The 21764-nt window shown below is 42.3% G+C and overlaps 1 protein-coding gene across 1 annotated transcript in view; it reads left to right on the forward strand.

Annotated features, from left to right (window-relative positions):
* The first annotated feature begins 1149 nt into the window (after positions 1–1149).
* Positions 1150–21764, forward strand: part of col7a1 (collagen, type VII, alpha 1) — a 65708-nt gene continuing 45093 nt past the window's right edge. Inside the window, exons 1-38 of the mRNA XM_046076279.1 lie at positions 1150–1701; positions 8686–8758; positions 8886–9066; positions 9171–9327; positions 9436–9529; positions 9656–9814; positions 9990–10147; positions 10456–10585; positions 10731–10850; positions 11909–12064; positions 12347–12466; positions 12559–12708; positions 13382–13498; positions 13709–13855; positions 14016–14141; positions 14259–14405; positions 15029–15151; positions 15293–15559; positions 15733–15876; positions 15992–16123; positions 16363–16509; positions 16896–17033; positions 17126–17275; positions 17373–17509; positions 17636–17762; positions 17933–18076; positions 18458–18627; positions 18934–18975; positions 19156–19182; positions 19275–19319; positions 19432–19551; positions 19640–19711; positions 19809–19844; positions 19936–19989; positions 20117–20191; positions 20434–20547; positions 21508–21534; positions 21634–21687. Of these exons, the coding sequence (XP_045932235.1) occupies positions 8695–8758; positions 8886–9066; positions 9171–9327; positions 9436–9529; positions 9656–9814; positions 9990–10147; positions 10456–10585; positions 10731–10850; positions 11909–12064; positions 12347–12466; positions 12559–12708; positions 13382–13498; positions 13709–13855; positions 14016–14141; positions 14259–14405; positions 15029–15151; positions 15293–15559; positions 15733–15876; positions 15992–16123; positions 16363–16509; positions 16896–17033; positions 17126–17275; positions 17373–17509; positions 17636–17762; positions 17933–18076; positions 18458–18627; positions 18934–18975; positions 19156–19182; positions 19275–19319; positions 19432–19551; positions 19640–19711; positions 19809–19844; positions 19936–19989; positions 20117–20191; positions 20434–20547; positions 21508–21534; positions 21634–21687 (4371 nt within the window). The 5' untranslated portion in view covers positions 1150–1701; positions 8686–8694. The remainder of the gene's footprint in view (positions 1702–8685; positions 8759–8885; positions 9067–9170; positions 9328–9435; positions 9530–9655; positions 9815–9989; positions 10148–10455; positions 10586–10730; positions 10851–11908; positions 12065–12346; positions 12467–12558; positions 12709–13381; positions 13499–13708; positions 13856–14015; positions 14142–14258; positions 14406–15028; positions 15152–15292; positions 15560–15732; positions 15877–15991; positions 16124–16362; positions 16510–16895; positions 17034–17125; positions 17276–17372; positions 17510–17635; positions 17763–17932; positions 18077–18457; positions 18628–18933; positions 18976–19155; positions 19183–19274; positions 19320–19431; positions 19552–19639; positions 19712–19808; positions 19845–19935; positions 19990–20116; positions 20192–20433; positions 20548–21507; positions 21535–21633; positions 21688–21764) is intronic.

Below are 21764 nucleotides of genomic sequence, written 5' to 3' on the forward strand. Positions count from 1 at the left end.
TTTACTTCCTGTTTTATTTTGTAATTTAGGTGTTTTAGTCTATCTTTGTTTCCTGTCTACCTTGATTTCCAATGCATCTCACCTGTGTTTTATTGCCCTGCCTGCTTGTGTGTGTGTGGTGTGCCTCTGTATATATTGCCCTCAGTTGTGTTCAGTCCTTGTGCTGTCATTTAATGTTGAGTGTTCTGCCTTGTGCTCTGTTTCCCTGTTATTTGGATAATATCTTTCTGCTTGGACTTTGCTCTCTTTAGTTTGGGACTACTGCTACACTAAGTGTAAGCCTGGAAGTTTCTGCTGGACCTTATTACCTGCTTTTCTCTGGTTTCCTGCATTTTAGTCCACATTGAGTATTCCTGCCTCAGCACTCTCTGTCTGATAATCACACTTTTGACAAATAGCGTGCAGCTACAAAACAAACTGCTATCGGGGAGAAAATTTCACTTCTCCAAATAAATAGAAATTCAGTCCATTGGTAACTAATATCGCGGTGTAGGTGATCAGTTGGCCATGGCCTACATTGCGATTTAGCCAGCTAAGGTAGCATTACTGATACTGCAAAGGGTGCTAGCTAGCAGGCACCATGTAGCTAAGGTGACCCTAACTTTATATTTTGTGTTGGTAATTAAGTTGAGAGGGTTTACCTGGCCCCTACATGTGACACAAATAATAGTCTGAGAATATTGATTGAAGCCTGACAATATGTGTGTGCATATGTTTGTTTATTTGGTTTCTGTTGGCTTGTTTCCAACAGATATCCAGAATTAGTGCCCACATCTATTTTGTCAGTAAAACCAAAATTACTTTTCAGTCTGATTATCAGGCTGGCAGTTAGCTTTATTACATGAATATAAAATAAAAATATTAATAAAATGTACTTCAGCCTTTAACCCTGGTAGTAAGGTCACAACTGGACTGGATTTATTCTAACACATGAGCACTATTGGTGAAGCACCAAATGGACAAATGTAAACAAAGTAAGCATTCCCATTGTTGAGAGTAATACTATGTAGCACTGAAATTTAGAACAAAAAACATTAAATCAAGTATGCATACAAAACAGGTGAAGCTCTATAAAACAAGTTTGTTATATAAAAAAAAATCATGAAAATGTACAAATTTTCATTTTCATGAAAGTGTCAACCTCAAAGTTCCTACTTCAAATGTATGCACGCGACTAAACCACGTGGGCTGATCTGCCTGAAATCGTGTTACCCTGAGTGCCCTGTCTTATCTGGAACAGTAGCGGAATTATTGGGCTAATGTTTCAGCTCCACATGGTTGCATGGTTTGCTTGCAAGCAGCACAGCAGGGAGGGACAAGAGGCGAAGAGAATGAGGTTAAGAAAAAAAAAGCAGAAAGGGAGAGCTTAGGACTCCCCTTCAGGCATCCGAACAAGTCTGAACTGTTCTGCTGCTGCTTGTGTTCTGCCTACACTAAGCAAGGCTGCCTCGGGAATCAGAAACAGCGTTTACAGCCTTCACAGTCTCCTGCGGGGATGCAGCGACAGGAGTTCAGTTGTTGAACTACGGCGGATGGTCGCGGAAGTTGCTTTGTGCTTTTTGAAGCTGTGACTCTGGACACGGTTGACTGGGAATACTGCTGTGTCCAGACACTGCACGGAGCGCTAGGGCTGGATATGCCACAGGTGGAAAGGTGGGGAGCAGCAGGCTGTGGCCCGGTGCGCGGAACAGAGTTCCCCAGGTAAGATGAGGCCGACGCGGAGAGAGATGAGGTTCTGCGCTGGGCTCTGTGGGACCCCTACTGTCTAATGTGCATTGGTCTAATGAAGTTCAGATTTATGGGAACACCGGTGCTACCCCGAACTGGAGTTAAAGCTACAGGATCGGGACAAAGCTTAGCCTAATGTCTGCGATACACATGTATGGAAGAACATTTTTGTAAAGATTTACTCTGCATGTGAAAGCTGGTTAGCGACAACTCTTAAACTGTACAGCATCTGGATGTAGCCAGTAATTACTCCCCCACTCCTTAACTTATTGCTTTCCCTGCAGCAAAAACCATTTGAACAAGACTGAGCAGAACATTCATTACCTCATTTTCACCCTTTCTGAAATTTTGTTATAATAAAATCATCACCTTCGCAATAGCTAAACTAAACTTAAAAAAACATTTTAATGCATTTTTTAAATGAAAGAATATATAACCCCGACAAAACCAGTAAATACTCCTTTGCCTTTGCAAACAATCTGCCTGCATTAGTGTTCATTACAGTTGCACAGGACAATGGGGGAGTTTACAACCATGTTGACCTCAGCTGAACTCATTTATTGAGATGGCATTGCTAAACTCCAAGATGCTCCATAGAGAAATCTCACTCCTCTGCTTCCTCTTCTGTCTTCGTGTGATTTGGTTGAATTGTCTGTTCCACCTCCCAGGGCAAACGTGTTTGAAGTGGTTTGGCCGAAGCAACAGCAAGAAATCCTCTTGTTGACATGGAGTTTTTTATAATGTCTCAAAAGCCCTTAGCGGACTGATTTGACTCTGCCTCACCTTCTCTCTCTCTCTCTCTCTCTCTCTCTCTCTCTCTCTCTCTCTCTCTCTCTCTCTCTCTCTCTCTCTCTCTCTCTCTCTCTCTCTCTCATATTTTCATTCACTGCATAATTGCAGCCATACTTGGTGAAGCTTTTGGCGTGCCACTCTGGTAGTGGTTTGCGCTGGACTGATCCCAAGTGTGTCAGCTATGAAGGACTGCTGCTGGTTAGTGTGTGTGTAACTGTTTGATGTGTTTGCAAGGGGACATTTTCTGTTTCCCTCACTTGAGGTTGAGGAAGAGAAGATTATTTTCAGATCTTATTAATTTTTTAAGATCAATACTTTAAACAATTTTATCAACAATAGGCATATTTATTTGTAGAAAACTTCTGCAGCCAGAACATGTATCTGGAGTGTATTTCTGTTTTTTTTTTTTTTTTACTTTACTGTGTTTATGTAGGATTTGCTATAAACTGGGAAGTATTGACTTTTTGTCTCCGTTCATTCATGTCTTTGAATGAGAAGGATAACCCATTGATGAATGCTGTTATTTGACTGATTTAGTCCATCTGGCGTTTGCTAATAGAAATACAAAGCTTATGAAATACTTAGTCAGGATAAGATTAGTGCTTCTTTTGAAACTTGTTCCGACAAGGGGTCACGGAAGATTTTTAAAAAAGCTATTCTAATACTTTTGTTTAGTTTGGAGAAAGAAAAAGACTCACAAGCCATTATTGTTGAAGGTGAGAGATGTTGTACTTGACCTGAGGGTAGAGGTCAGAGGTGACGGGATCAGTGACTCCCAGACAGCCTCAGAGTATTGCTCGTCTGTTTTTGTTACCAGCAGCTTGTGGCTACCAAGTACACAAAATCCTGGTGTGTGAGCAGATTTGCGGGAGACTTAGATAATTTACTGTGACACCCCACCCTCCTTTGACCCCTCCATCCCCTTGTCTGTGTCACACTCTGTCCCTGGACTGATGTTATGCAGAGGGAGCCTGGCTCTTACACAATCCTGCATTCTGTCACATTGCAGTGGCCTGTGGCTTGCCGCCCCCCTGGGAGAATGGCATCTCTACTAAACCACAACCCTGTGATCCTGCCTGAGCTGGGCTTTCAGAACACAGAGCCCAGCCTCTGTACTGCTCCCACCCAACTCTCTGGGATGAGTCCTAATCTCTTTTTCTTCCTGTCCCTGAGAAGTCCTTTTCTTCCTATGTCACTGGGGATGCTTACAGGAATTTTTTTTTTTCCACGCTAAGTCCTTACTTTGACTCCTGTTGAGAACGGTTCTTAGGAGCACTTTGCAACAGTGTCATTGAACTTTTAACCCATGTGTTTAGTTTAATTCCCAGGTGGCCTATAGTGGGTGTGGCTATACCCATAAGCCAGTTACTTCACACTTAAAATTCCAGGTGTTGAGGCCACCCCAGGAGTGTACTTAATAAAGACTTGTTGAATATCTGCACGTATGCTGTAATAAAAAAGGAAGTCTCTTACTCCCACAATTGGCATGGGATCTATCTCAAGAGTTATTTAAATCCTTATTTGAAAATATATACCAGCAAGATTTTATGTATACACAGATAAGGATAGGGCCTGAAAATAGAGCAGGGTTTGTGGGTGAGTTGTGGGAGTGGCAGGAAGAGGAAGAAGGGAGGAGCAATTGGTTCTCTGTGATGATTTCTATGTTTACTGACATTTCATATGTCAGCTGGTGTTTTTAATGGCCCTGAATTTATTAATGCCTTTCCGTTATGATCTGTTAAGTTAGCCAAGATGTGACTGCTCAGAATGGGCTGTGGATAGAGACTGCGGTCTCAACACCTGCCTTACATAATGAAACCAGAAATAATCATTGTTTCATTAGATTCCATACAGGAAAAAGAAAAATAACATAAAAGGTGAGTGAGCGGATGTGGTTCGTTAGGAGCTAATTGTACATAATTTCATTTTATAGGTGTAGAAGTCTTAAAATAAGTGCTTTGAATCTTGAAAAGGGAAAGGGGCATTGCATTTGGAACATTTTAAGCTGTATGTGTGCTGCGTGTTTAGAGCAAAAACTCTGGAACGGGTTTGTGGGCGTTGCATCTTACAGAGGGAACCAACATTTATGGGTAATTATGAGCTTCTGGCTTCAGATGATGTCTGAAAGTTTTCGTTCCTCAACAAATTAAAAGACAAATCCAACTGATTCCAGTGTTTAATTTCAGTCAGTTATACTTAAAGGAGTAGTTCAATGTTTTGGAATATATGCTCATTTGCTTTCTTACTGAGGATAAGATGAGAAGAAGGATGCCATTCATGTCTGTAGGTAAAAACAGAGACAGTTAGCTTAGCTTAAAAACTGGAGACTGTATGCTTGGTTCTGTCCAAAGATTACGGAATCTATTTACTAGCACCTCTAAAGCTCTCAAATATACATCTTGTTTGTTTAATCCATATTAAAAACAAAGTATAAAAATGACACGTTGTGCCAAACTATTTCTTGGCCAGGTGCAGTTCAATAAAAACCCAATGTTGTGTTTATACTGTAGTTTTTGAACTGATTAAACCAGGTGTTCTTAAACTTATTTATGTTAAGACCAAAGAATGATTTTTGAGACCACAATGACACCCATGAAAAAACAGGTTAGTACTGAATGCAATATTTAATAAAACCACAGCCTGTAAGCAGCAAATATATCATTCTAGTATGGTTTATGGAGGCAATAAATTAAACTTTAATTAAACGCTAGTCTAATAACTTAATAATTTGAGATTGGATTTTTGATTTATATGTAAGCCGTAATAATCAAGATTAAAACAAATGAAGGCCTGAAATATTTCACTTTAAAAGTAATGAATCTAGAAAATATGAAAGTTTCACTTTTTGACTTAAATTATGTGGAAAAAATAACTTTTTTCATGAATTCTAATTTTGAGATGCACCTGTAGATGATATTGATATTCTTGAATTTATCATTCATAATGTGAAATTTGAGTTTGTTAACTTTCATGGTCCACAAAGGCGGACTGTTTTACTTGGTAGGCGACTGTTAAATTTAGTCAAACATAAGCTGATTTTAGTGTATGTGGTGAATATGGTGTAATTTTGACTATTAGTGCTGTCTAGATGCAATACAACACAAATGGCTCTAAAATTGATCAAATATAGCTACATAAGCCTCTTTCCATAACACAACTTGGTGACGCATCAGATGCCTGTCTGTGACCTAATTTGGGTCCCAACCCATAGTTTGAAACTAGGGATTAAACAAATGAGATATGACACTTTAATTAGTGAGATTTAGAGCTGCTGGTAGGCGGATTATGTTACCGTAAACTAGACTAGCTGTTTTCCCTGTTTCCATCTTTATGCTAAGCTAAGCTAACAGGCTGCTGGCTGTAGTCTTATGAAGCCTAGCAAGACTATCTTTATGATTAATTCATTCATATACTCTCTCTCTTCCTGCTTCTCTAATCAGCTGACAACCTTTAGTCAAAACAACCATATTTTGTCACACTCTCCATCAGCCGATCATGTAGTTGCTATCAAACCTTAAATCTGTTCTCCTTTCTGCTGCCGCCAGCTGTCATTTAATTGTGAAATTGCTGCGGGCCTCCTCCACCACATTCGCCTTCTGCTCATCAGATCCAGGCCCAGGTTGAACTCATCAGAAGTCCTCTCCTCATTACGTTCAGAACTCTTCATCCCGTCACCACCAACAGTGTATAGACTCCATCGGGGGAGAAACTGTTTGAATACCTTGATGTCACGATGAGGTCTAAATGTGTTTCCCAGAATGTCAAACATCTTTAAAGGACAACAGATGTCTATATCTTCAGAATGGCTAATGAGTGTTGAGGCTGTAATAGCTGTAATTCTACTGTAATCTTTGGTACACAAAGAACTATAACTAACAAAGTGGGATCCCTGTAATGTTTCTGGTCTGCTGTGAATGTTATCAAGCCAAATATCAACTACAGATGTCTTTCATGTGGGCAGGTTCTGACGGAGGCACTGATTTGGGTCAGTGCTCCAACAAAATGCCAAGCCAATAAAAATGACCAAATTCCAGATGATGTTGATGTTCTTTGCATTCCTGTACAGACTCAGAAAATCACTTCTGTCTGCTCTTGTCCTGGTGCTCTTCCTTATACATTTGGTTTCATACAGTGTTTTAATGTCTCTTTTTCTATCAGAATCAGCATCAACTTTTTCTACAATTTGACCTACAGTTGCTCGTCTGTTGGATCAGACCACACTGACCAGCCCCACATGCATCGTCGTCGGTTCACAGCTTTTCCTTCCTTGGACCACTTTTGATAGTTACTGACCACTGCAGACCATTTTGGAGATGCTCTAACCCAGTCATCTAGCCATCGGAATTTTGCAAAGTTGCTCAAACACCTTACGCTTGTCCATTTTTTCCTGCTTGTAACACATCAACTTTGAGGTCACGATGTTTACTTGCTGCTTAATATATCCCACCCACTGACAGGTGCCATGGTAATGAGATAATCGGTGTTATTCACCTTACCCGTCAGCGGTCATAATGTCCACTTGGTGTATACATACATGTAATACACCCAGGAAATAAATCTGCAGTGCATTTTTTTTAATTTGCGTGTGGGCGAATGTAAAGTAGCAGTAACAAGATAGTGATGATAATATACTTTTCACCTTCACATAAAAAGTAGGACATTTGCGAATAGGGCTACTACTAACCATTATTTGTGACCAAAAAAAAAGTTCTGCATTCTCAGTGTCTCAAAGAACAGCAAACATCTGTTGCATTTTTTTCAAAATGGCACATACTGTCCATAAGGTGCCGCTGGTGTCTGCAATCCAGACACACAGTAACCAAAGACAGACACACAATCTGTGAGTTGGAGTTGATTACAGTAGCGAAGTTTGAGGGTGTTAATGGGACATGCTGTGGAGAATGGTATGATCCTCTTCTCTCCTGAAACAAAAAGAGGCCTATCTGACCAAAAGACCTTTTTGTTTATCTGCTCTAATGAGGGCAAGGAGGACAGAGAGAGGAAGAGAAAATGTGTAGGCAGCATTGCATTACCATGTGTGTCCTTTTTAAAATGTAGAGTTAGTGATAATAGGACGGACGCTTGTGATCATAAAGAAATACTGTGTAAATTACATTTACAACAACAATCTTTTGAAGTCTTTTTTCTAACCAGTTGGGGTTCAACATTGAGGATGACTGTAGATTTAGTCACCTCAATTCAGATTTTATGCACAACCTATGTGACAAGTTTAGTCAGTAATGACAAGATATTTTGACTCTCTTATTTAGATGTGATGTTTTAGGGCTGGCAACTACAATTAATACTAATGGAATAGTGTAAATATCACATCAGTGATGGATAATATTTTCATCTGACATCAATTGAAGTTAAGACCCTAATTATTAAGTTGTTTGTTTTCAAAACACGAGTCTGCTATTAGCCGCGTTTTGACCAAAAGTACCCGGGACTTTTAACTCCCCGGATCTCTTTTCAAGGAACTAAAAGGTTCCTTCAGCCCACTGTGCATATAGGAGTGGCAGGAGCAACAGATGTGTGGACCATTTAATACACCAGTAGAGCACTCTCATGTGTATGTATATTAGATGGCATTCATAGATAGATCAGCTACACACTAATGACATCATATAATGACATCCTGCCTTAACTTACAATACAAGCTCCAGGTTTGGTTATTATGCTACAACGCTCACACTCAGTGGCCCTGAAACTGTAACATACAAACATAACTTGGACCTTAAGTAAACATGTGGAGGTTGACTGGTGTAATAAAGGAGACTTCACCTGGCACCTCAGACAAGAAACCATGTTCAAAGGAATGAGGCTGGCAGGCAGGATATCAAAGATGTTAGGTGGGTCGGAACAGGTACAGGCAGGAACAAGGGCTACAACTCTTAAGGCAAGCAAGACAATTTGAAATTCAGTATAAATAGTAAGTTGCCGAGGGATGGCAGTGTTTCATCTAACTGGAGATGGTTACAACACAGACTGATTTGACCTGGAGACACACATTTATAACACAAACAAGGCCTTTCAAAGTATCCAAGCATGTACAGTGGAAATGTTAAAAGCAGCACAATATCATTATTTGTAATTTGACTGTTTCAACTCAAAATTGTTTCAGACATAATAAAAAAACGGTGTATTTGTCTTTTGTGTGCCCAGGTTGTGAAGATGTGGAGCTGGGTTTTCACTGTGACTGTCCTCCTGTCCTCCATGAAACAAGCTGAAGCTCAGGGTATAAACAATTCTCCTTCCAATTCAACTACCACCTCAGCCCCAATGGTTCTCCTCATGTGTCTGTTTATGGACAGAATGCATGTATTTATGTGATCACATGAATTATTCATTACTTGTATTTGCAGGCAGGTGTAATAGTGTGCAAGCGGCAGATATTGTTTTCCTGGTTGATGGGTCTTCCAGTATTGGCCGAGCTAACTTCCTGCAGGTGAAGGGCTTTATGGCTGGGATCGTCAAACCCTTTGCCAGCTCTGTCAGCGAGTCAGGGATACGGTTTGGGGCCATACAGTACAGCGACACTTCCAGGTAATAGACAGAATTAAATATTTACCTCATTAGTTTCTTATAAGGACAAAGCATCTTAGTGCAGGTGCAGCATTATGCATAAATGCGCATTTCTCTCCTTTCAGAGTTGAATTTACATTTACTACCTACGTGAATGGCACTGCGCTGGTCAACGCTTTACAGAATCTGAACTATAAGGGCGGAAACACACGCACTGGGGCTGGTCTCAAGTTTGTCGCTGACAACTTCTTCAACCCTGCGTCCAGTCGGAATGTCCCAAAGGTCTGTGGAGCAACCCTTCTGTGATGTTTCATAATTATAAAACTGCATATTTAACATAGAACTGCTTGTTGTTTCTAATTCCACCTGTGGGTCCTCTTCAATTGTCAGATCACTATCCTGATCACAGATGGGAAATCACAGGACAGTGTGCAGGACCCAGCGCAGAAGCTACGCAGTCAAGGAGTGCACGTTTTTGCGGTTGGTAGGTGTCTCACCTGCCGTTTCTCCTCTCTTACTCAGAGTAGTTTGGATTTTTTATTTTATTTTAGACTTGCTTACCAGCCACTCTGATTTCTTTTTTACACGGCCAATTTTTTGTATTTGTTAGGTATAAAGAGTGCAGACAGGGCTGAATTGGATCAGATCTCCTCCCAGCCCAGCAGCGATTTCACATCCTTTGTTGGGGACTTCAAACTGCTGAACACACTTCTTCCTCTTGTGAGCCCCCAAGTGTGTTCCAAAGCAGGAGGAGTCTATGCTAGTGATGGTATGTGGGTTAACTTTAAATAGCAAAACATCAGTATACTAAAACACAGATGGTCACAAATATGTATCTGACTATTGTCTCAGCCTTTATTTATAGGCTTTATAGACTGTAAATCTGCGATGAATTTTATTTTTGTTTCATCCTCCTTCCACCCTCTCCTCTCCTCTGCTCTCAGAGGCATTTTCCGGTCCGTCCAACATTCAGTTCACCGGCCAGACATCTGATTCTCTCAGGTTCCGCTGGAGTTCAGCAGGGGGGCCTGTGAGTGGCTATGCGGTCCAGTATGTGCCGCTCTCTGGCCTGGGTCAGCCTATCATTGCAGAACTGCGTCAGGTGAGTCCAGGTGACACATGGAGATGAGCATTGGTACGACCTAGAAGTAGTAAATTGCAGTTTTAGGAGCCAAAGTCAGTCCTGCTTTGCGAGAGAAACACATGCCCTCAGGCTGAGTTTAAACACGTCTAATGGGTGGATCTTCTTTGTGATTAAAGTTTGGCAGAGCGAAGAGTGAAATTCCCTTCTGTGTACCCTGGCAGATACGAGAATGCCATTGCTCAACCATCTATCATTATCTATTTCCTCTGCAAAAACTTGTTTTAGGCTCGACTGTTTACAAAGATGACCTCTGTCTCTCCCTGCAGGAGACTGTTTCTGCCAGTCAGAGGACCTTTACCGCACGAGAGCTAAGGTCAGGAACCGACTACCTGGTGACTGTCATCGCCCAATACCCCAACAGTGTGGGAGAGTCTGTTTCTGCCAAGCAACGAACCAGTGAGTAAAAAGTGAATGACTCGAATGTCAGCAGATACATCTGCCAAAACGCTAACGCAACTTCTCTCACACAGCTGAACAGAACTATTCATTCTAAACTTAACCCAGTCATACACCTGCAGTGTCTCTTTTTCTTCTCATATAGGGTCCTTGCCAGGTGTCTCAAGTCTACGTCTGGTCCAGGCAGACTTCTTCTCTCTCTCTGTGGGCTGGGATCTGCCTTCATCTCCTGTCCAGGGCTACAGGATCACCTATGGCCCACGAGGTCAGGCGCACGCACACACACACACACACAAACACACACGCACATTACGCTGTTTCTATTTATTTATATCTCTATGGCTTTCTTTTTCTGTCTGCCTCTAGTCTAACTTGTGCAGTACACTTTTTTACACTTTTTTTTATTGTCTGTTGTGGCAGAAATGTCTTGTCACAGAAACTAATCTTGGCAGAATGAAGGATTACAGGGAAAAATGAAGAAGGAAAGAAGCTACAGTAGTCAATAACAGTTAACCTGTTGGTGGCGAGTTGGAAACATGTTGAGAATGTACAGCAGTCAAGACTGAGTGTGGGGAACATTAGCTTTCCTAACACTTTACCTCCCTCAGGCACCGGCTGTCAGTAAGGATTTTTATTGCCCAATCATTACCTAAAAAATCAAATACATTTTATCATCACCAGTCTTTAAAATTAGACAATAAAAACCTTTTCTTATGTCACGGATCATCAGTAATTTTGTCCTTGCATATCTAAAGACAGGGGGTGGCACAGATCATACCAGTGTCAAGATGTCAGGGTGCTTATACCATGATTCAGGAGAGAAAAGTGGCCCCTGGGGGCTGATTTTAACAGGTTCTCCCTCCGAACATGTGGCAGGAGTGCCAGTCTCACGTGGAGCTCCTCTTCTGACTAGTTAGGCTGGCATGTGTGTGAAAGTATTTAAATTAGGTCAGTGTGTATCCTGTAATGAGCGGTGTGATGTTTCTACCTGTTCCTGTGTCTGCTGGTTCTGGCAAACGCGCACCTTTTCACACAAATCGTTGAAACAAACAAGACCGATAATGAGAAGCACGTACAGGACATGCACTTGCACACAACACAGACAAACCACATATCTGCAGTTGGCTGGCTGCCATATTTAGGGTTTGTGCTCTGAGGTGAAAATGCGGTAAACCTAATGAATAGAGGACATATCGCATATTTTTGCAACTTGTTGTCAGCTAATTTATCTGATGAATTTGTGATTGCTAGTAGGGCTCTAATTGGTCATCTGCGTGCCCTCCATTTCTATTTGCCCTGTCTGTTGTGTGGTCGGAAGAGCAGGTCGGCCGGCAGCTCAGCTGTTGGAGCAGTTGCTGTCTGCAGACGCCACATCTGTCACCTTGGAGTCACTTCAGCCCGACACAGAGTACGTCATAAGCCTCTACCCCCTGTTCCCCCGAAACTCTGGATCCCCGTCCATCCTCAACGCCCGCACATGTGAGTCCACCCTGCGGCCCATTATTCTTGCCTTTTATTATATGGTGATTGTAATTTGGTCAGCCATAATCGGTAGACACAATTTAAAACAGTTGTACATTCGAGTTACAAAATGGGACAATATTAAAACAAGTGTTAGTGTGTTAGTGTGTGATACAGTATTTGCACAGTAATACAGTACATATACAGTGACACTGTCTCCTTGTAGTTTGGAATGGGTTTCGGTATAATTAGCAAATATTCTTCAAAGTGTCTGTGTGTTCCTGTTGTTGCATGCGTCAGTGCGTCTTGAGGCGGTGCAGCAGTTGTCAGTGGAGACGGAGTCAGAGGGCAGTGTCCGTCTGCGGTGGAGAGCCGTCAGTGGTGCGCGGGCCTACCGTCTAGTCTGGGGACCGTTTACAGGTCAGGACAAAGCAGACATCAAACCACATCTTGCATTTCTGCCAGTCAGTATTTATTTTACATATGTAATTTTTGTTTCTTTGTTCACAAAGGTCGAAATGTCGAGACTGTGGAGGTTTCCGGTGACAGTGACTTTCACACTTTGTCCAGACTGCAGCCGGACACAGAGTACATCGTCACTATCATCCCGCTGTATGAGGGCAGCACGGAGGGCCCTGTAGCAACGGCCAGGTTCAAGATAGGTAGGTGTGGTTTCAGTAGTTCATCGCAACACCAAATCATCTCTCGCGCTCTGGGAAATCTTCTCTGTTTTTATTGTACAAACTCAGAACTCACAGTTACAAAAAAAGACCAAAACAATTACTTGCCGCAATACACTGAATTCTGTTTTTGTGTCACTTCATGTTTCTTAAAATTGATATTGGTTGAAAAGAATGGTTTTTGAATGGGTGGTTTTCTTCTGTTGTGTCCTGCCAAGTACAGGGACAGGAAGCAGAGAGAGAGAAGTTGGCTAACAATCTTTCCTAACCTACACATGTTACTGTTTACTTCTGTTTAAGGAACATTTCTAGCACACGTTCTCTCTTGTTTGTTCCTGTGTAAACCAGTAGAGTAGCAACTGTTTGTTGCATCTGTGGTTTGATGTTGAGTCAGTCTGTTCCTTCTCATTAGGAAAAAATGTTTACTCTTTTTTGGTTTTAATGAGGACCACATTATATAAAGTCCTCATATTTATTTTCAAATATATAATTAATATATTCATCAATACCATTAAGCTTCAGTATTGTTTTGAGATGGAAAAAATGTGAACCTGACCTGTCTACCTTACCGTTTAACATTTTTCATTGATGGATTGACGGGAATAGAGCTTTATGACATATTACATACATGTTACATAACATGCGTTTTCCTCAGAGCGTCAGGAGCAGCAGGTCCTCAGAGCAGCTATCATCAGCCCCTCCTCTATTCGCCTCACCTGGAGAATCATTCAGTCCTCTCGAGGGTACCGCCTGGAGTGGAGGGAGGGGGAAGGTCAGATATGCATTTCACGTGCATGCTCAAACATTCACTTGTCCCTTTTGTCCTCTTTAAAACATTCTGTAGTTTTAAGGAAGGCTGTTTTAACAGGGACAAGTTATTATTCTGATCAGAAATTATTTGCAATCAAATGAGATATGATACTGATACTGTAGGTATAGTGAACATAAATCCACTGATCTTGGACCATTGATTTGTCTCCAGGAGGCCGTGTCCAGAGCCTGTCCTTTCCTAGAGGTACTAGCAGCTATGTGCTAACAGGCCTTCAGCCCAACACAGAATATATCATCACCCTGTACACCCTGTTCGAAGGTCGTGAGGAGGCCACACCTGTCTCCACCACATCCAGAGGTCAGTAACTCGGAATAAATTTTTGATTGATTTATGAATAAATCAAAAATGTGCTGGGGTTGGATCCCTAGTAGTTCGGAATAATTTTTCATATCAGTATCTATGTTTTAAAGTTTGTTTGTGCTTGTATCGATATTTCACAAGTGTCCTAATGTTGCAGAAGAGCAGCCAGTGGGGAGGGTCTCCAACTTGAGAGTTGTGGAGTCTCTGGGCAGTACTGCCAGACTCGGCTGGACGGGCGTAGCTGGGGCCACACAGTACCGCATCATTATCCTGAACACAGAAAGTACACTGACTGATTTCATTCATTATTTGATTATGAATTATTTTTACATTTTCTTTAAATTATGAATGAAAACATGCTTGTGAAAACAGTGTGGCTGTGTGTTTCATGTCATGTCAGCGGGAACAGAGGAAATCCGGATTATCCCTGGAAACCAGACGATCCTCGACCTCAGAGACCTGACAGTGGGAGTGTCTTATGGTGTCAGTGTCACAGCACTGGTGGGAGAAAATGAAGGAGACCCAATTACTGTCTACATCAAACCAGGTGGGTTGAGCAGTGACACTTCTGTGTGCTTTATCCTGTTTTCTTGTTCCTGTAAACAGCCATTTGAATTGCAGATAACTAAAAAAAATCTAATTTGTTATATAATTAACTTAATTAAATATTCTTTGGCTGGTTTCATTTCATTGTTTCCATGCTTCATTTAGTGCAAATTGAATCTGAATTTAATAGTTTTGTTAGTTGTGAGTATTATTTTAATTTCATTGGAGTTCCAAATTAAGTTAGGTATTCAGTTTTCAAATAAATTTTCTCAAAATTCAAGTCAGAGGCACTCTAGTTCAGTCAAAGTCTTTTCAAAGGACTTCTTCGGATTGCAAGGCTTTCTGGGTATGTTGGCCAAGAAGGGTAGTTGTGTAGTCATTTTGTTGTGGCTGACAAAATACCTGCTGCACCTCACAACTCACAGGTAAGTGTGTGTGTGTGAGGTGCGGCAGGTCTTTTGTTATTTGTGAATGCCTTTGAAGGCCTTAGTTGGAATTCTTGGTGTACGACCTTTTCTCTGTCCCTGTTGTCGCCCTAGAATTGAAATACTCAGGCTTGCTTTCTTAAAAAGGTTAATATATTAAAGTTTGTGACATGAGGCCCTGTATGCCCTTTCGTTTCAGAGCAAGGTGTTGGCAGAGTGACTAACCTCAGAGTGTCAAACGCAAACAGTCGGAGAATTCGAATTGCCTGGACAGGTGTAACTGGGGCTACGGGGTACAGGGTTACTTGGAGACAAGGCAACAGTAAGTTATGTGTTTGAGTTTATCCTTTTCAATCATGTGTTATTATTGTATTCATCCAATTGAAGATAGAGCAGAAGTTGTATTTATAGATATAGTCAGTTTTGTGCGTTATCGTATATTAATTTATGTTCTGTCTTGCAGGTGCGGAACAGTCCCGCGTTCTTGGGGTGGAGGCCACGTCCTACACTATAGATGGCCTGCAACCAGATGAGGCATTGGTAATTGGTGTTGCGGCTGTGGCCGATCAGCGCGTTGGAGAGGTGGTCACGCTGTCTACTCGGACTAATCCCCAAGGTGGATCAGTGTCCGGACTTCGCATCATTGACGCCACGTCTAAGAGGATACGCATTGCATGGTCACCTTCCCCTAGGGCAACTGGCTATAAGATCACTTGGCGCCGTGATGATGGCAAGCAATGATTGACATGAATACTTTTTACAGTTATTTGATTAATATAAAGCTTAGTGTTCAGATTTGGGTTGTGATCTGGCTGTCAGTCTCTTCTATCCTCAGGTATCTGTCGTGGGGAAATACACAGATTTCTACATTTCCATCTCTCAGCCATGTTTTGTTTGGCGCAGGGATTGAAACAACACGAAACGTGGCCGCGGACGTGTCTTCCTTCACCATTGATGGACTACAGTCAGATTCAGCCTATACCGTGTTAATCTCGACACTGACTGGCTCTCGAGAGGGAAGTCCTTCCACCCTGAGTGTTAGAACAGGTACCGCACTGAACCTGTCAAATACACGTAGTGTCTTTTTGAGAGAAACGTGGCTAAGAGCAGTGGAACACAAAATAGAATAACTGATTGATTGTTTTCCTGTCCTAACCGTCAGAGTCAGATCACTCTGTGGTCGGGACTGTGACGTCACTGCAAGTCCAGGAGACCCGTGGACAGGTTGTCCGAGTCAGTTGGGTTGGTGTGCAGGGGGCAACGGCTTATCGCGTGACTTGGAAGAGAACGGATGGTATGGATCTATTGCTGGTCCATTTCACATTTGTGATCCTCTCATATAATTTAATAGATCTCACATCTTGGAGCAGTAATCAGAGTTTATTTCAAAGCATCCAGTTGGTCTTAAAATATCCATGTCATGTTAAAGTTTGACTTTAATGAGAAATAAGTTACTGTCGTCTGTGATGGATGTCTTGGATGGCAGCCAGTCGGTGTCACACTACTCACTGTTGTGACGATGTGCTGCTGCAGGGGGTGAAGAGAGGAGTCAGCTGGTGGGGGGAGATGTGTCAGCAGTGGATTTAGAACGGTTGGACCCCGGAGCCCAGTATGAGGTGCAGGTCATGGCTTTAGTTCAAAACAGAGAGGGAACCCCTGTGTCTGTCAGAGTCACCACACGTGAGTCCTGTCTTCCTATGTTCAGTTATTTCAAGGTTCCCACAAGTTTTAATAACCCTGTGTGGATTGGAGAAAATAGACAATGGACTTCAGGATTTTTAATGGATGGTTTAACAGTACTGATTTTTAATAAAATGTAGATCACAAATAAAATAGCAAATGAGTATAGTAAAATATAACATGCTGCACAAGGCATTGCAGCAGCAGTAATATAATGCCAATATTTAGGGAATTGGGAATTCTGTCTTTGTTGTGTGCAATAGTTTAGTATCGCACCCAATAAACAATCTTATATTTAGACTAATGTATTGGAGGACATGTCAAATTGAACGTCAAAATGTGTACATTGCTGTGTATTTGCTGGTTCTCTGTATCCGTATATACAGCTAGTGCCTTCACCCCCCCCCCCTCACTACCTACCGCAATTTTGCGAGTGGCAGAGGTTACCCAGGATTCTGTGCGGCTTGGCTGGAGTCCACTACCAGGTGCCACGGGATATATTCTACGCTGGAGCGAGGAGACAGGTGAAACATATTACTATATGTGTTATAATTAATTTCCTTTAGACTCTTATGTGCTATACAGTCCTAACATGTCAACTGTTCACATTTCTCAGATCTTGGTGGAGGCTTGTCAGTTACGCTCCCCGCTACGTCCAGCACTTACCAGGTTCCCGGGCTGCGTTTGGGCCGTCGATATCGCTTTACCTTGCAGCCCGCATTTGCAAGTGGATTGGGAACAGAGAGCTCTGTAGATGAACGCACTGGTAACACACCAACATGTGTCCTTTCATACACTCACCACACCCATAACCACCCACCTTTTGATACCTTACTTACCCCTACAAACTTATCGGTCCACAGTGTGCGTGGGCGGGCGTCTGGATGTGGTGTTTCTGGTGCCGGCATCCACCGATCGGATTGGCCTCGCTAGACCTCTTCGCGAACTCCTCAGAAGTGCAGCAGGGTCGCTCAGCACTATCAGTGACCGCGACTCGCAGGTACTGCAGAATAAGCCTCAAAACAGGGTGTGGAGAGGCACAAGGCTGTTAGCTTATAGAATCTGCTGGTATTAAAAATAAAAACTGTGTACTGCCAATATTTTGATTGGTGTCCCCCTGTTTCAGGTGGGAGTTGTAGTCTATGGTTACAGGCCCAAAATATGGTTCCTGCTTAATCGCCATGGCAGGTCTGACACACTTCTTCAAGAGATCCAGTCCACACCCTTTGATGAAAGTCCAGGGAATAATATTGGTCAGTTATTTCTCCATCCTCTCTAATAGATGTTGTTTCTGGTGTTGTCCTTTTATGTACTTACTGAGCTTCATCTCTATAGCTGTTTGGTGTGTGTTTGTGTGTGTGTGTGTGTGTGTGTTTGTGTTAGCAGTTGTTATAGCAGTTATATAGTCTGTCTCCCTCTGCAGGTGAGGCGGTGACATTCACCAGACAGTACGTTCTGAACCCTTCAGCTGGACGGAGGCCGAGGGTCCCTGGCGCTGTTGTCATCATCGCTGACAGGAAATCAACTGACAACCTCACCCTCGCAGCGAGCAATCTCAGAGCTACAGGTGTGCTGGAGCAGACCAACAAGCAGTTGCACTGCAGTCATCTCTAGAATGAAACTTTTATTTGCTTTAACCTGTTTGTGTGTAACTACGTGAACCTACTAGATTACTATAGTTAGCTGCATCTGGACAGTTTAGTTTCAAGATTTCAGCCACAGAAATGTATGTAAACTCATTTCAAAAAATACTTGGCTAAAAATTGTCTTAAGTCACTGGCTCTGTGACAGATGCTGCCCGTCTGGACTGGAACTTAAGTATGTAAAACATGGAAATTTTTTATACTAGTCTACTTCTGAAATCACAAGCACTTGTGTACATGACAACCCTTCTTCATACTCTACACATTCAAATCACTTGGGGGGTGTGTGTGTGTGTGTCTGCTAGGGGTGACAGTGTTAGCTGTGGGTATAAACCAGGCCGATACTGAGGAGCTGCGTCGGGTGGTGACGGATGGCAGCACCCAGAACATCCTGTATACCCGCGACGCAGCACGGCTGGACACCATACATGCCGATCTGGCAGACTTGCTCTGTGGCATTGCCAGAATACCAGAGGTAAGAAGAAACCTGCAAAAAAGCATATGTTTTGTTTAGAATCTTGATTTTCAAGCTTTATGTGATCCATTTACATTCGACACAGCAATGACCAAAACCACAACAACGCATTTCCCCATTAGTGTGTTAATACAATACTGTGGCTCCCAGTTCAGCTGTTTTACAAACAAATGTTACATTTCGACAAAAATTGCGACAAATGTTTTTTATGGAAATAGCATGGATATGAATTGTGGTACTAGAGGAGGATATAAGACAGGAAGCTCACTCATCTCAGCCTAGTGTAACTGTCCTTGTTTTGGTTAGGTAGGTCCGGGTCCAGACCAGTGTACCATTCAGTGCCCTCAGGTGAGTTATTCTCCAACTGCCCTTTCATACTGTATTAAAACCTTTTGTCATTATTATCACAGCTCAGTATATTGGACAGACTCCAGCTCTACTCCTTCTCCAGCTTTGATGAACACACTTCTCTTACCTTCTGCTCCTTAATTTATGATTTCTAAGTTTAATCTTTCCTATTTCTTTTAGGGTGAGAAGGGAGATCGTGGAGAAAAGGTACAGTGCAGAAAGTTGCAATATCTTTTACCACTCTTCTTGTAATTTGTATTTTCAGCTGTTAAAGTGCCATTTTTTGTTTGACTCCACAGGGTGACCGAGGCAGAGACGGTGCCGATGGACGCAAGGGAGAGCCTGTGAGTCATTAAACTGACATTGATGGTCCTTCTATACAGCAATGTACCGATTTTTCAAAAATATTTTTGATTGTGCATACTAATATGGTGTCCATATGTGTGTGTGATGTAGGGTCGGGATGGTTTGCCCGGGAGGGAAGGCCCCAGAGGGCCTGAAGGACGCCCAGGCCCACCAGGCCAAACTGTCCCTTTTGACCCCTCAACAAGGGTGAAAGGAGAAAAGGGGGAGAGAGTGAGTACATCTCAGACCATACCAAAACTATACCGTACCTACGTACCTAATTTGGACTGAATTAGCAAGCAGTTTGTTTTCTGTGTAGGGTTTTCCTGGCATTGATGGAAGTCCAGGGTTGCCAGGACGATCAGGTTCCCCCGGAAGTGCAGGGGTCCCGGTGAGTAAAGTGCCCAGAACCCACAGACCCACTGAACTTGTTCACGTTGGCGTATTAGCATAGAGTTAACAACATGATTTTGTTTTTGTGTCTGCAGGGTTCACAGGGCCTACCTGGTGTCAGAGGAGACCCAGTGAGTAACCCTCGTTCTCCTGACGTGCACACATAAGTGGACATCTGAATATCAACTACAGTGCTTCCTAAGTGTTTTTATCTTGTTCTAGGGTGAACCGGGAGGGACCGGTCCACAAGGACCACAGGGCAGTAAAGGTGAAAGGGTGAGCTGAGTGATCATTTCTAGCCTTTTTCCTGACCCACCTCACAAGAGTTTGTAGTTTCTTTGTGCCAGATTAAAAGACGTGTGCAAAGTGCATGTGTCTTCACGCTGCTTTGCTGATGCTTCAGGGTGAACCGGGCTCAGCTATATCTGGAGGGGGTCTTCCAGGGCGGAAAGGAGAGCCAGGCATCCCGGGAATACCGGTAAGAAACAAACTGGAAAGCCAGTGCAGAAAACAGCTAAAAGACAATCACATCATCAAGATCCAGAACAAGTGATTTTCACCACAATCCTAAAGTAATGCCCAAAGTGGGCATTACTCATACAAACTTTCCAGACTCTCATCTGCAAAGTGATTTCCAGCTGCCGTCTGGCCGGGTTTAACTGTCTAGATGTTTTAGAAGTCATTTCGACAGGCGAACCAGTGTTTGTGTTGTGTACTAAGGGTACTCCGGGTCGGCCAGGCAACGATGGGGCCAAAGGTGCCCCTGGAGTGCCGGGGACATCTGGTCAGGATGGTCGTCCAGGTTTACCAGGAACACCAGGACTCTCCATCAAGGTTGGCATCCTCCCATGCTGCATCTCCTAAAAAGTAACTTTAGGATCCTGACACCAGCTTATGAATGTAACATTATGTTATTTTTTTCATTCAAAAATACACCTGTTGTAAATAGTAGTCTAAAAGTATCACTCCATAACTGAGGTAAAATGATTCACTTTTCAGATTTTCCAAATTCTGATGTTGGGACTGCTCACATCTTCATTAAGTGCAAATAACAAATCAAAACTCACAATAAAAACACAAGTTGTCTTTGAAACTGTTGTGAGCATCTTTCTCATCTTTCTATGATATTCAGGCTATTTCAGTCTCCCATAAATAGAATTTTCTGTTGGTTGTTATAAACCACTGGTCTAAGATAAAACTGTTATTGTCAGACTCGTGCACATGGTGGTAGCATTGAGCCATTTACATATAAAATTCTGTGGAGGCTCAACTTACTGCAAGGAAATCTGGAATTTAGAGGTAATGTGTGTTAAACAATTTCATTTTTAATGTACAATTTTACCTTTAAAAGTTAGGGTTTTTGTAGATCTTAATGATTTTTATTATCATATTGTGTTTTTGTTTTTTTCCTTGTAAATTTTAGAGGGAGAGCTGCACACAGACTTCGCTCTTTCTATATTTTCCAGTGCATCCCAAAAAATATTTTGACATTTGATAATTGATTGAAACTTTCTATTCCTTAGAAATGAAAACTGTGGTTTTGTAAGGATTAAAAAGAATATCCATAACTTTATTTATATTATTTCAATAATTTAGTTTTCTTCCTGGTACTGTGTTGTCATCGGTTGTCTTTTGTCAGTTTGCCTTTAGTGTTAAGAAAAATTATGGAGCAGCAGAGAAGTGTTATTTTTGTCAAAACAGCACGTCAGATTTGTGTAGATTCTCATAGAGAAACCTTCCCTAAAAATGATGTTCAGCATTCATCTCTCTCTCTCTCCCCCCCTCCCCCTCCAGGGAGACAAGGGCAGCCCAGGAGAGAGGGTGAGTCACATCATCACTAGATTGTCCTCTCACTGTAGAAATATCCCGAGGAGCATGCGAGCGCAATGATTCTCAGCTCTTATCTCTGTTTGCTGACAGGGACCTCCAGGAGTCGGCAGCGGGGTGGCTGTAAAGGGCGAGAAGGGCTCCCCAGTAAGCATTGTCAATCACTGCCAATGTGCTGACAAGTTTAGTTCGCAGATGAACCCTGTGTGCAGGGGGGGGGGGAG

This window comes from Micropterus dolomieu, linkage group LG18, assembly GCF_021292245.1.
Source record: "Micropterus dolomieu isolate WLL.071019.BEF.003 ecotype Adirondacks linkage group LG18, ASM2129224v1, whole genome shotgun sequence".
NCBI classification, from domain to species: Eukaryota; Metazoa; Chordata; class Actinopteri; order Centrarchiformes; family Centrarchidae; genus Micropterus; species Micropterus dolomieu.